The 15,175-nt window shown below is 42.8% G+C and overlaps 1 protein-coding gene across 1 annotated transcript; it reads left to right on the top strand.

The window, feature by feature from the left end:
* The first annotated feature begins 548 nt into the window (after positions 1-548).
* Positions 549-11,713, top strand: LOC311231270 (uncharacterized protein). Its single transcript, XM_084338268.1, has 3 exons — positions 549-772; positions 10,344-11,461; positions 11,682-11,713. The coding sequence occupies exons 1-2, from the start codon at positions 604-606 to the stop codon at positions 11,411-11,413; spliced, it is 1,239 nt and encodes a 412-aa protein (XP_084194394.1). The 5' UTR covers positions 549-603; the 3' UTR covers positions 11,414-11,461; positions 11,682-11,713.
* Positions 11,714-15,175: the final 3,462 nt, after the last annotated feature.

The following is a 15,175-nucleotide window of genomic DNA, read 5'->3' as shown; positions in this document are numbered from 1 at the left end:
CACTCTTAAAGAGCACCTACGGGAGGCTGCAATTCGAAACTGGCCACCGTAAATGTCCAAACCCCCACCACCTCCTAATAGACAGTCTCCTCCCCACCGTATATATTCTCTCCCCACCGTATGTATATTTCTCTCCCACCCTCCCACCCACCCCCTCCTAATGTACAGTCCCCTCGCCATCATATGTATATACTCTGTCAGGATCTATGGTACTGTATATTTGCATACCATATATGTCACAAATGTAACAGTACTATATACCTGTATGTCATGTATGTCCCTATGCCATAAATGTCATGTCATTATGAATTGAAAATGGGGGACCCTGATGTAAACAAGACGAAAGTCTTTCTCTGGTCTGCATCCACTTAACAATTGTGTGTATTGAGCCGTACTGTATTGTACCCATTCTGTAATCTGTTAAATACAGTGTTCATTCATTCATTCATTCCAGAGGTGGCGGTGGGCGTGGCCTGCCAGCTCATGGCGCGTTACGTTACGCACTGAACAGCGTGTCATTTCCGGAAGGCGCGTCGGTAAACAACAGAGGAGGGGAGCTAGCTGGCTAGCTTTACACTAATCATCATAATAATACTAATCACAATGACTAAATTACAATATTTGAACGCCTATCTCACCGAGCGTCTGACGCAGGCCGCCGAGGACATCCTGCAGGCGTTCGGAGAGGCGATCTGCGAGTTCCAGGAGGAGATCAGGAGAACTAACAGTGAGAACCAGTGTCTGAAGAGACAGCTGGCTGCGAGGCACCAAGGTAACTGTGTATTATATATTATTATTATTATTACATTACATTACAGCAGGGTGCTGGATCCCACCGCCCGGAAGAACATGTTTACAGATTTATGTTTAGTTTGTATGTGGTGGGAGTGGTTAGGCATGGGGTTAGGTATTATGTTTATAAACTACTTTTAAGGTTAGAATTATTAGGCCTTATATTATGATTTGGGACAAAACCTGAGCCGATACAACGCTGTGTGATCATCATTTATTTAGCATCAACTTTTCGGGACCAGCATCAAGCCTTTCTACCGTGCAGTCATTAGGACTCTACTACTACTATACTGTACATACATGATACCAGAGCCCTGCGCCACAGCGCCCCTCAGTGGACAGGATGACTCTACCACTGTACATACATGATACCAGAGCCCTGCTACTAACTACTGTAGATCATAATATAGACCCAGGCTCAGCTTCTTGCCCCAGCAGAGTCCTGAACACTGAACTCTCTCCACACACAAGCACACACACACACACACAAGCACACACACACACTGTATACACTCACACACTAACAGTCACTTTAGCAGGAACACACACGTCACACACACACACACACACACACTGTATACACTCACACACTAACAGTCACTTTAGCAGGAACACACACACACACACACACACACACTGTATACACTCACACACTAACAGTCACTTTAGCAGGAACACACACACACTCACACACTAACAGTCACTTTAGCAGGAACACACACACACACACACACTGTATACACTCACACACTAACAGTCACTTTAGCAGGAACACACACACACTGTATACACTCACACACTAACAGTCACTTTAGCAGGAACACACACACACTGTATACACTCACACACTAACAGTCACTTTAGCAGGAACACACACACACTGTATACACTCACACACTAACAGTCACTTTAGCAGGAACACACACACACTGTATACACTCACACACTAACAGTCACTTTAGCAGGAACACACACACACACACATGCTGCACAAGCTCACACTCAACGGTCACCTTACACCAGTGCTTCTCAAACTTTTTCTGTCAGGCCCCCCTTTGGCGGACCAAAATATTTTGCCCCCCCCCCCCCCCCTCACCCCAACAAAATAGTCATGAAATGGGCCATGTTTAAATGTATTGAAATAACACCAATATCGTGACCTTTCAAATTGTGCAACCACTTTACAACTGTGCAATTGTGCAACAACATAACAATACAGTCCAATACACTCAAAGACTGTGCTTTTTCAAAAATACAGACATCTTGTAACATTGCAATACAATTCAATGGACACTCAAGACTGCTTTTTTTTTTAATAGAGACATCTTGTAACATTGCAATACAATCCAATGGACACTCAAGACTGCTTTAAAAAAAATAGAGACATCTTGTAACATTGCAATACAATTCAATGGACACTCAAGACTGCTTTTTCAAAAATAGACATCTTGTAACATTGCAATACAATGATACGATGAGTTGCTCCTCTTCAGCAGAGCTGAAAGGTAGATAGAGAGATACTTTATCAGAAATTGTTCATCATTGAACTTGCTTGCAGCTTCTTGCATGCTCTCCTCCAAGAACACCCGAATCTCCTCTCGTAGTTCAAAGACTCGCGACAACACCTTCCCTCGCGAGAGCCACCTTGCCTCGCTGTGAAACAGCACTGCAGAATGGTCAGCTCCCATCTCCTCACACAGCGCAGAGAACAGGCGCGCTTTCAGGGGTCGGGTTTTGATGAAATTTACCACGTTTATAACTTCTGTCAAAACCTCATTCAGCTCAGGGCTAAGCTGTCTTGACGCTGGCGCCTCTCTGTGAATTTACAGTGCGTCCATTGCACGTTTGGCGAGACCCCCTTGATGAGCGCCTGTACCCCCCTCCTTTTCCCTGCCATGGCCTGCGCACCGTCAGAGCAAAATCCCACACAGTTCTCCCATTTCAGTCCATGTTCTGTCAGGTAACTGTCAATCATTTTGAAGAGCTCATCAGCTGTTGCTCTGTTTTTGACATATTTGCAAAACAGCAGATCTTCACTCAGTGACTGGGAATTTACAAAGCGAACATAGGAAATAAGCAAACAGTCTTTATTGCTGTCAGTCTTTGACAAGGCAACACACATGTCATCCTCAAGGCTCAACTTGGCCCTATATTTTGTTTTCAGAGCTGTCATGGATGAAAAGCCAGCTTCACACAGATATGTGGGGCTGAATGGTATCAACACCTTAACTGCAGCATCATGAGATACTTGGTACTCAGCACCACACTCTTCCAAGTGTTTGGATGGAGATGTGTCAGGAAGCTTTGTCTCAATGTTGTTTTTATCCAGAGTAACTTGGTGATCCTTTTCTGTGTTTTATTAAATAATAATTTTCAGATTTTGAGAAATGGTCAAACTTATATGGTATTTTCATGGAGAACAGTGCAGCTGCAACAGATAGCACTTTAGTGATAATTTTCTGTAATCCAAAAAGAATTGTAAAAAAAAAAAAAAAAAAATTAAATTTTTTATCTCAAGGCCCCCCCTGTCATGTCTCTGCACCCCCACACTTTGAGAAACACTGCCTTACACAATGAAAAAGGTCACTTTAAAAACAAGAACGGGAACGGTTCTTGTATAGTAAACAGATGGATATAGCAAGCTAGCATAAGGACGCATAGTATAACTGTAGATTGTATAATATAGCATTGTATAGTAGTGTACATAAGACCCAGTGCCTCATCCGTAGCTAACAGTGTATTGCACTATCACAGGACCTTAGCATGTCTTACCATGCTTTTTGTAAACTTATGTACATTATACCTGTTATGTCTTATTCTTATTACTTGTATTATTGCACAAATGTCTTATTCTCATTCCTATTCTTATTATTGTATTATTGCACAATCGCTGCGGGCAAGACCCCCCGCATTTCACTGTATGCTTGTATGCCGTGACAAATAAAACTCTTGACTTGACTTGACTGTACATACATGATACCAGAGCCCTGCGCCACAGCACCCCCCAGTGGACAGGATGACTCTACTACTGTACATACGCGTGATTTTTTTTTCGTAGCCGCAGTTTGCGGAGACGCTCTCTGATTGGCCACTGACGTTTCTGGTCGTGTGACATGTGCGCCCAATCGCGTGACGCCTGTGTCTTTGCCCATTTCCGCCTCGAACAGCCTGCAAACTACCTAACGCCTAGTTTATCACTGGTTAAGCTTAAGAAGTTGGTTAAGGTTAGAGTTTGGAATCAGGGCTGGTGTTCTATCGCCCTGCTCTGAGACAAACTCTAACCGTAACCAACTTCGAAAGAGTCGCCTAAGCTTAACACCGGCGAAAGAAACAGGCGTCACACGATTGGCCGCACATGTCACACGACCAGAAACGTCAGTGGCCAATCAGAGAGCGTCTCCGCAAACTGCGGCTACGAAAAAAAATCACGCTGTACATACATGATACCAGAGCTCTGCGCCACAGCGCCCCCCAGTGGACAGGATGCCTCTACTACTGTACATACATGATACCTGAGTACCAGAGCCCTGCGCCACAGCGCCCCCCAGTGGACAGGATGACCAAGACACGACCGCAGCAGTTCTAGCCACGATAATAACGTTACATATTGGGACTATATATACTATACTATCCAGCAGACATTAATCATGCAGTTTTGTATTTAAGCGTGAACATGCACATATGCGCTGAACAATCAATAGTGCCAATTGATCTGAATACCCTGAAGACTCTGGCAGGAGCACTCATTCAGGGGTACTACGACTATGCTTGCACCTCATGGTACCAAAGCACCTCAAAGGCACTAAAAACAAGATTACAAACATCTCAAAACAAACTGGTCAGACTACTGCTTGACCTTACTCCTAGAACCCACCTCACCCCTGCCCACTTTGACAACCTAGGATGGCTTAGAGTAGACGACAGAGTACAGCAACTTGCAATGGGCCTGGTCTACAAGATACACTACACGACCAAGGTACCCATGTACATGTCAAAATACTTCCCAAAGGTCAGTGAATACCACGATCACAACACCAGAGGGAGCTCCACAAATCAATATCCCAATAATACACGAGACCCTCTTCTTGGGACCAAGTAAGGTTTCGTCGATAATCCGATGTACAGTTACCCCCCCACCCCACCCCCCAACCTCCTCCAATGTACAGTTTCTTCATCAAATGTATATACTCTTTTTTTAGACTCTTTTTGTATCACAAACAGTACTGTATTTGTAAATCTGATATGTCATAAATGTATAGATGTAGCAGTACTGTCTATCTGTATGTCATATATGTCCTGATTAATTGAAAATGGGGGACCCTGATGTAAACAAGACGAAAGTCTTTCTCTGGTCTGCATCCCCTTAACAATTGTGTGTATTGAGCTGTACTGTACTGTACCCATTCGGCAATCTGTTAATACAATTTTCAATCAACAATCAATCTGGAACCAGAGTCACCCTGTACCACCCCCTGGTGTCCATTGTTTGTAATGGATTTATCTGCACTGTTTCCTATAAACCGTTATGATTGCATTGTCATCTATTATGTGATCTATATAGGCCTATTCAACTTGGTTGCTAAGAGTTGCATGTTTGTGTAATTAGCATAATTAGATAAGATATTCCTTTATTGATCCCCCTGGGGAAATTAGCTCAATTAGCTCATTATGAGTTAAAATAAGGGAATAAAAATGGACACAGACCTCCCAGACTAAGTTTATTTGAATAGTAATGTACTTCATGGTGCATATAGAATTTAAGAAAACAAGTCTAGCCTTATTGTCAAGCCCCAATTAGCATAATCATTACTAGCAACACAACAGCATATTCAATGAACAATTGTAGTCATAACCACTAAACTAGTAATAACCACAGTCCATGGGGGCGACGCCCTAAATAAAGTAAATGCCGAAACGTACTGCTTGGCATTTATTTTGGGTCTCGTACCGACTGGAGCGCCGTCCCCATGGTGATGAACTAGCCACAGCTGAGGTGTCCACGGTGATTTTTCATTTCATTTCAACCTTTATTTAAAATCGTAAGCATCTGAGGTTTCCCTCATTTACAGAAACGACGATTGTACAGTACATAATAAAAACAATATTCACAGAAATGTAAACACCAGAGTAAAACAAATTAAAAACGTTTAAAAATAATTTTAAAATATCAACTAAAACAGTTACAGGTATAGTCACACAATGGTCTGAAATCATACATTTAAACATTCCAAGGGAAGGGAGAACCTCCAATTTTAGCGTGAGTTGAAGGACATTCCATGAGTTAGAGGCATCAAAGGAAAAGGCTGACTTCCCTCGATCAGAACAAATCTGAGGAACCCTAAGAACCATCCAGTCATTCGATCGAGTTGAATAGGTTCCAATATTCCAATCTAACAGTGAAGAGATATAAACAGGTTGTTTACCAATAAGGGCTTTAAAAATAAATAAATACCAGTGTTTGTTGCGCCTTTCTGCAAGAGAAGGCCAACCCACCCTATCATACAGGACCACCCTATCATACAGGACCACCCTATCATACAGGACCACCCTATCATACAGGACCACCCTGTCATACAGGACCACCCTGTCATACAGGACACAATGGTGAGTATCATATCAGTCACCAGTTATAAATCTGAGAGCTGAGTGATATGCAGAATCCAGAGGTTTAAGAGTTGATGCCGCAGCATGCCTATAAATTACATCACCATAGTCCAAAACTGATAAGAAGACTGATTCAACTATTCTTTTTCTACTAAATAGAGGAAAATTGGATCTGTTTCTGTACAGGAAAAAAAAATTCTGTCGCAGTTTAGAGGCAAGATTTTCCACATGGAACTTAAATGTTAATTTCTCGTCGAGCCACAGGCCAAGATATTTTTACTCAGTGACTCTCTCTATACAAGAGCCACTGACAGTAGATATCCTCACATCATCAAAGTTAATATTCCTTGCTCTTGAAAACAACATAAACTTTGTCTTACTAGCATTAAGAACCAATTTAAGACTAGTAAGGGCATCCTGTAGAGCAGGGGTAGGCAACCCTAGGCACGCGTGCCTGCATAGGCACGCGGGGGCATTTTCATAGGCACAGGGGGCAGCATAAAAAAATAAATATATATATATATATATATATTCTTTTTGCTTTGAAATATTATAGTGAAATATTTTGCACTGTTGTCACATTTATCTTGTTGAAATCCTCCCACAGGTTCTTTTTACTACCACATATTTAATTGAGACCCTTTATTTGTTTATTATTTCAATTTAGCTGGAAATACATTGCTATATCATTCAGTAACATTTGCAGAGCCTTATAACAAAAACATTATTACGGTCACCATTGTGACCAGTGGGATTAATCAACAAATTGTATTATTTATTTTTCTATTTCATTGAACATTGCACATGTTAAAAGCCATTTTTTTACTCAAAATGTGAGTATTACCAAGTCAACTTGTGTTCTTAAAACAATGACAATAAACATAGTTTTATTAGGTTGAAATAATGTGGTTGTGTACTTTTTTTTTTTTTAATATATATTTTTATTTCATTTTTTGGAAGAAAAGGCACAGGTACAGGCATACCATGCACATAAAACATACATTTAAATTATTTGCCAATTACTTGCATTGGCTTGCCCCTTGCCTCATTTAAAATAAAAAACTCCTACCCCTTAACCCCTGCACCAACCACCGTTGACAAAAAATAATAATAATAATAATAATAATAATAATAATAATAATAATAATAATAATAATAATAGTAACCCCCCCCAACCCACCCCGTCATAGGCCTGAGAAGAAAATTAATTGAACAAAAATGTCAACAAAGACCAAGAAAATAAAAAAATTTAAGGAATTATACAGATATAACCACTCCTAACTCTGTGCTTGACCATGAGATCCCGGTTGTAACTCAATTTAAATATCTTGGTATTGATATATTTCCTTCAATTGAAAAAATTGTGTCTGTAAACTACAATAGAACCATTAGGTCAATCATAGACGATCTCAATCGATGGTGTAATATACCTGTCTCCCTTTCCGGAAGAGTCTCTATTATCAAAATGAACATATTACCTCGAGTAAACTTCTGTAGTTCCATGATTCCTATTGCTCCACCTGTTGCTCATTGGGAAAATTTACATAGAGCAGTCTCAAAATGTATATGGCGAGGCAAGCGAGCTCGGGTTAAACTTACTACCTTACAAAATGAGCGGCAATCTGGTGGTTTAACTGTGCCAAATTTTAAGTTATATTTTCAAGCGTTATCATTTCGTCCTCTGTTGAGTTGGTTTAATTTAAATTCTGAGGCCCCCTGGCTTAATATTGAAAAACATATTGTGGCGCCGATTCGTTTACAAGACATTGTCTTCACAGATATTTCACTAAAGCAATGTAGATTACGTTATGGTCCGATAATAGCGCATGCCATATCTTTATGGCGCAAATATGAAAAGTTACTTAAATAGGATACTAAGTGGCATGAACAGACTCCCTTATTCCATAACCCTTTTTTGCTTAGCGGAGGCCGCAGTTTTGTAGCTCAATCAGGGTCCAATTGTGGCGTTCATGTACTTGGCGATGTTATGGAGGACAATGGTCTAAGAACATTCTCAGATCTGAAAGAGTCATATAACTTACCTGGCACCTCCTTTTTTTATATTTACAGCTCCGCTCGGCTATGCGAGCCTATGGAGTTCCATGGACCAAACCAACTACTCACCCGTTAATTACTTTCTCTAAAAAAAACTGCAGGTCTCTCCAAAGGACAAGTCTCTATAATTTATAAAGATCTATCACAAAGATGTACTTCGTTAATACCTGTTATCCAATCGTGGAGCACAGAATTGGGATTAGAACACCATCACTCTATCAATTGGAAATTGATAAAGTTTGGGGAAATGTTACTATGGCATCACGAAACCCAAATCATCAGCAGATTCATTTCAATTTAGTCCATAAAACATATTTAACCCCCCAGAAAGCTTATAGAATGAGACGTGCTATTTCACCAAACTGTACACTTTGTTCTCTAAATACTACTGGTACTTTTACACATATGATGTGGGAATGCCCCACAGTTAAACGTTTCTGGGAACAGATAACTAATTATCTATCTAAAGTATTACAAAAACATATTCCCTGTTGTCCCAAATTACTTCTCCTTAATGATGATGATTCTTTAGCTTTAAGTATTGTTCAGAGACGATTTTGGCTGGCAGGAAGTACTGGTGCAAAAAAATTGTTGGCGCTGCGATGGCAAGCTCCACACTCTCTGCCCTTTAATCACTGGAAACAGTTATTAGCTGATGTTGTAACAATGGAGCTTTCTACAGCTAGATTAAATGGTGCAAGATATCAAACAATAGATAGCTGGAACCATATTCTCTATCAAGTTAGGACCTTCACTATATAGCTAGCAGGACATAACTAATTATATCTGTGTACTTATTTTTCTGTTAACTTATTATGGATTGAAAACTGAAAACCTTAATGCACAGTAACTGAACTCAATATTTTTAAGTTCTGGTAACTTATTATTATTATTTCTTTTACAGTGTAGTCTTGCGATCAATCAAAACTTATTTACACGATATACCTCACATTCACCCTCCATTCACATCCTGGTGTTCTCCTGGTGTTCTCCATTAGGCCTGTAGGTGGAGCTATGACAGCACACGTACAGTACACACACCGATGGTGTGTGATGTGTCCAAAAATGAATGGGCAAATGTGAGTGAAATGGTTGCACTGTATGCAGCTGTTTGTCTGCATTGCATCCCCCCCCCGCAACTCAGATTTAGGGTTGATACAACCATCATAATAATATTGTTAATAATAACAATAATGATGTAATAATGTAAAAATTATCATAAAAAATACCTGATTATGAGAATTTTTTTTTACGATGCATGGAATATTGTTGAGGCACACTAGTTACAACTATAACCACTATGTAGAAGAGCATAAAAGGAAAGTTGCAATTTCTCAAAGGCCAGCTGTACGGAGTCTGCAATACAGTACACAATTGTGTCATCAGCATACAGATGGATATGACATCCATACAAAGAAGAAACAATATCATTAATATAAATTGTAAAAAGGACAGGACCCAAAACTGAACCTTGTGGCACACCTTTAGTCATGGCCAAGAATTCAGATTGTGCTTGACCTAACTTCACACACTGCCGCCTAGAAGATGGATAATCCTGAAACCAGACACAGGCATTATGATGAACTAGCCACAGCTGAGGTGTCCCCATGGTGATGAACTAGCCACAGCTGAGGTGTGTCCAGTATGAAGGACAGAGAGAGAAAGGACTCTTTATCGATCAACAACATAATTGGCGATTGGAACTTCGATCACCAATCTTATTTGATCGTCTAAACATTTTATTTTCCATTCCTAAGCAGTAGATATGCGATATCCTTGTGGAAAGAAAAGTCCCTCTGAATACTGTGATGTTTATTATTTCCCTTCCGTATTGTCCGCCCTTCGGTTACCGTGACGGTCGTATGATAATAATCATGTGTTTCCTGTCGCAGTGCCTCCCCAGACCCAGTGGTTCCCGGCCCTCCCGGCACCCCCCGAGCCGCTGGAGTGGAGTCCCGGTCGGGGCCCAGTGGAGGTGAAGGAGGAGGTGAAGACGTCTCCGTGGCACGAGGAGGGGCAGCAGGAGCCGGCGGAGGAGGTCGTCCCCCCACTCCCAGGGAGCCCGGACCACCACGGCGACGCACCCCAGAGCTCGGAGCTCAAACAAGGCCATCAGCACCACGGCGATGCACCCCAGAGCTCGGAGCTCAAACAAGGCCATCAGCACCACGGCGATGCACCCCAGACCTCGGAGCTCAAACAAGGCCATCAGCACCACGGCGATGCACCCCAGAGCTCGGAGCTCAAACAAGGCCATCAGCACCACGGCGATGCACCCCAGAGCTCGGAGCTCAACCAAGGCCATCAGCAGCACCACGGCAACGCACCCCAGACCTCGGAGCTCAACCAGGACCACCACGGCGACTCCTCCCCGGATTTTGAGACCAAAGATTCCGACTTCCCGTTAGGCGATCGAATCAAAACCGAGCCCCGCAAGGAAGGCTACGACTTGTCGAATTTGACGGACGCGTCGAGCGCACACTGTTCTCGGACCGGGGACGAGGAGAGCAGCGCGCGCGAGTGTGAGGTCCAACGGACAGACTCCCACGAGGGACCGCAGCCGGGCGAAGCTGCGTTCCCGCCGGACGTTCAGAGCAACGGGGATTACTCGTGCACGGTGTGCCGCAAGGGCTTCCCCTCGCCCCGGTACCTGAAGCTCCACATGCGCTCGCACGGCGGCCGCGGGGGCGTTGGTGACGGCGGCGGGGGCGACGACCCCACGCAGTGCGGCGTGTGCGGCAAGAGCTTCAGCTCCTACGGCAAGCTCAAGGAACACCAGCGGCTGCACACGGGGGAGAGGCCCTTCCGCTGCGAGTTCTGCGGCAAGCACTTCAACCAGAACTGCAACCTGAAGGTGCACATGCGGGTCCACACCGGGGAGAAGCCGTACCCCTGCCCGGTGTGCGGGAAGGGGTTCAGTCAGTCCAGTCAGGTCAAAGGGCACCTCCGAACACACCGGTGACGGCTTGGAGGTGGAACAGAGAACACACAGGTGGAACAGAACACACAGGTGGAACAGAACACACATGTGGAACAGAACACACAGGTGGAACAGAACACACATGTGGAACAGAACACACAGGTGGAACAGAACACACAGGTGGAACAGAACACACAGGTGGAACAGAACACACAGGTGGAACAGAGAACACACATGTGGAACAGAGAACACAGGTGGAACAGAGAACACACATGTGGAACAGAACACACATGTGGAACAGAACACACAGGTGGAACAGAGAACACACAGGTGGAACAGAACACACAGGTGGAACAGAACACACAGGTGGAACAGAACACACAGGTGGAACAGAACACACAGGTGGAACAGAACACACAGGTGGAACAGAGAACACACATATGGAACAGAACACACAGGTGGAACAGAACACACATGTGGAACAGAACACACATGTGGAACAGAACACACAGGTGGAACAGAGAACACACAGGTGGAACAGAACACACAGGTGGAACAGAACACACAGGTGGAACAGAACACACAGGTGGAACAGAGAACACAGGTGGAACAGAGAACACAGGTGGAACAGAACACACAGGTGGAACAGAACACACAGGTGGAACAGAGAACACAGGTGGAACAGAACACACATGTGGAACAGAACACACAGGTGGAACAGAACACACAGGTGGAACAGAACACACAGGTGGAACAGAACACACAGGTGGAACAGAGAACACAGGTGGAACAGAGAACACAGGTGGAACAGAACACACAGGTGGAACAGAACACACAGGTGGAACAGAACACACAGGTGGAACAGAACACACAGATGGAACAGAGAACACACAGGTGGAACAGAACACACAGGTGGAACAGAACACACAGGTGGAACAGAACACACATGTGGAACAGAGAACACAGGTGGAACAGAGAACACAGGTGGAACAGAACACACAGGTGCAACAGAACACACAGGTGGAACAGAGAACACATGTGGAACAGAACACACAGGTGCAACAGAACACACAGGTGGAACACAGAACACACATGTGGAACAGAACACACAGGTGGAACAGAACACACAGGTGGAACAGAACACACAGGTGGAACAGAACACACAGGTGGAACAGAACACACAGGTGGAACAGAACACACAGGTGGAACAGAGAACACACAGGTGGAACAGAACACACAGGTGGAACAGAACACACAGGTGGAACAGAACACACAGGTGGAACAGAGAACACAGGTGGAACAGAACACACAGGTGGAACAGAACACACAGGTGGAACAGAACACACAGGTGGAACAGAACACACAGGTGGAACAGAACACACAGGTGCAACAGAACACACAGGTGGAACAGAGAACACAGGTGGAACAGAGAACACACAGGTGGAACACAGAACACACAGGTGGAACAGAACACACAGGTGGAACAGAACACACAGGTGGAACAGAGAACACAGGTGGAACACAGAACACACAGGTGGAACAGAGAACACAGGTGGAACACAGAACACACAGGTGGAACAGAACACACAGGTGGAACAGAACACACAGGTGGAACAGAACACACAGGTGGAACAGAACACACAGGTGGAACAGAGAACACACAGGTGGAACAGAACACACAGGTGGAACAGAACACACAGGTGGAACAGAACACACAGGTGGAACAGAGAACACAGGTGGAACAGAACACACAGGTGGAACAGAGAACACAGGTGGAACAGAACACACAGGTGGAACAGAACACACAGGTGGAACAGAGAACACACAGGTGGAACAGAACACACATGTGGAACAGAACACACATGTGGAACAGAACACACAGGTGGAACAGAACACACAGGTGGAACAGAACACACAGGTGGAACAGAACACACAGGTGGAACAGAACACACAGGTGGAACAGAGAACACAGGTGGAACAGAACACACAGGTGGAACAGAACACACAGGTGGAACACAGAACACACATGTGGAACAGAACACACAGGTGGAACAGAGAACACACAGGTGGAACAGAGAACACACAGGTGGAACACAGAACACACAGGTGGAACAGAACACACATGTGGAACAGAACACACATGTGAACGCTGGGATCTTGGAGAAAGTCTAGGCCAGTGGGAGGCGGAGCCTCGCGTTACATAATGAAGATAATACTGTACTGTACAATAGTCGTGTCAAGTCAAAGGCCTGTATTTTTAAATGTTTTATTTTTTATTGTATTTCTTTTTCCTAATCCGAAACTCATTTAGTAAAAATCCAAAAAACATAATGTCCAGACTTAATCACTTTCTTTTCAAACCCCGTGGTGCTGCTGTCTGTCTGAATGTGTGGTGTGTTGTAGTCGATGTCCTGAGGTTAAAGGTTAAAGTCCTAGACCGCCAGGACCCGACAAGTCGAGGAGAATATGACTGGAATTCTGAAATTGGAATTCTGTTAATATTTTTCTTAAATGTAAAAAATGTGACACTTGGGCTGCTGGTAGAACTAGGCTAGTTGTCTTTGAAGAAATGCAAACCCAAAACCACACTGTACTGAAGCAACATGTGACGGTGTTAGCCAGAATAAACCACACTGTACTGAAGCAGAATAAAGCCTGGCATTCAAATCAGATATCTAACTAAAATAAATGTAACGTTTAAAAAAAAAACAATAACAACAACAATTGAACCCATGCACTGAAGAACCATATATCTACTGTCTTTAACCATATATCTACTGCCTCTACTGTCTTTAACTATGAATGAACACAACACTCTAACTTACCATCTTTAGATAATAAAGTACTCAACCTCTACTGTCTTTAACTATGAATGAACACAACACTCTAACTCACCATCTTTAGATAATAAAGTACTCAACCTCTACTGTCTTTAACTATGAATGAACACAACACTCTAACTCACCATCTTTAGACAATAAAGTACTCAACCTCTACTGTCTTTAACTATGAATGAACACAACACTCTAACTTACCATCTTTAGATGATAAAGTACTCAACCTCTACTGTCTTTAACTATGAATGAACACAACACTCTAACTTACCATCTTTAGATAATAAAGTACTCAACCTCTACTGTCTTTAACTATGAATGAACACAGCACTCTAACTCACCATCTTTAGATAATAAAGTACTCAACCTCTACTGTCTTTAACTATGAATGAACACAACACTCTAACTCACCATCTTTAGATAATAAAGTACTCAACCTCTACTGTCTTTAACTATGAATGAACACAACACTCTAATTTACCATCTTTAGATAATAAAGTACTCAACCTCTACTGTCTTTAACTATGAATGAACACAACACTCTTAACTTACCATCTTTAGACAATAAAGTACTCAACCTCTACTGTCTTTAACTATGAATGAACACAACACTCTAACTTACCATCTTTAGATGATAAAGTACTCAACCTCTACTGTCTTTAACTATGAATGAACACAACACTCTAACTTACCATCTTTAGATGATAAAGTACTCAACCTCTACTGTCTTTAACTATGAATGAACACAACACTCTAACTTACCATCTTTAGATAATAAAGTACTCAACCTCGACTGTCTTTAACTATGAATGAACACAACACTCTAACTCACCATCTTTAGATAATAAAGTACTCAACCTCTACTGTCTTTAACTATGAATGAACACAACACTCTTAACTTACCATCTTTAGACAATAAAGTACTCAACCTCTACTGTCTGTAACTATGAATGAACACAACACTCTAACT

This window comes from Notolepis coatsorum (assembly GCF_963971535.1).
Source record: "Notolepis coatsorum genome assembly, contig: SUPER_6_unloc_1, whole genome shotgun sequence".
Taxonomy (NCBI): domain Eukaryota; kingdom Metazoa; phylum Chordata; class Actinopteri; order Aulopiformes; family Paralepididae; genus Notolepis; species Notolepis coatsorum.
The sequence above is the reverse complement of the archived record's forward strand: the minus strand, read 5'-3'. Positions and strand labels throughout refer to the sequence as shown.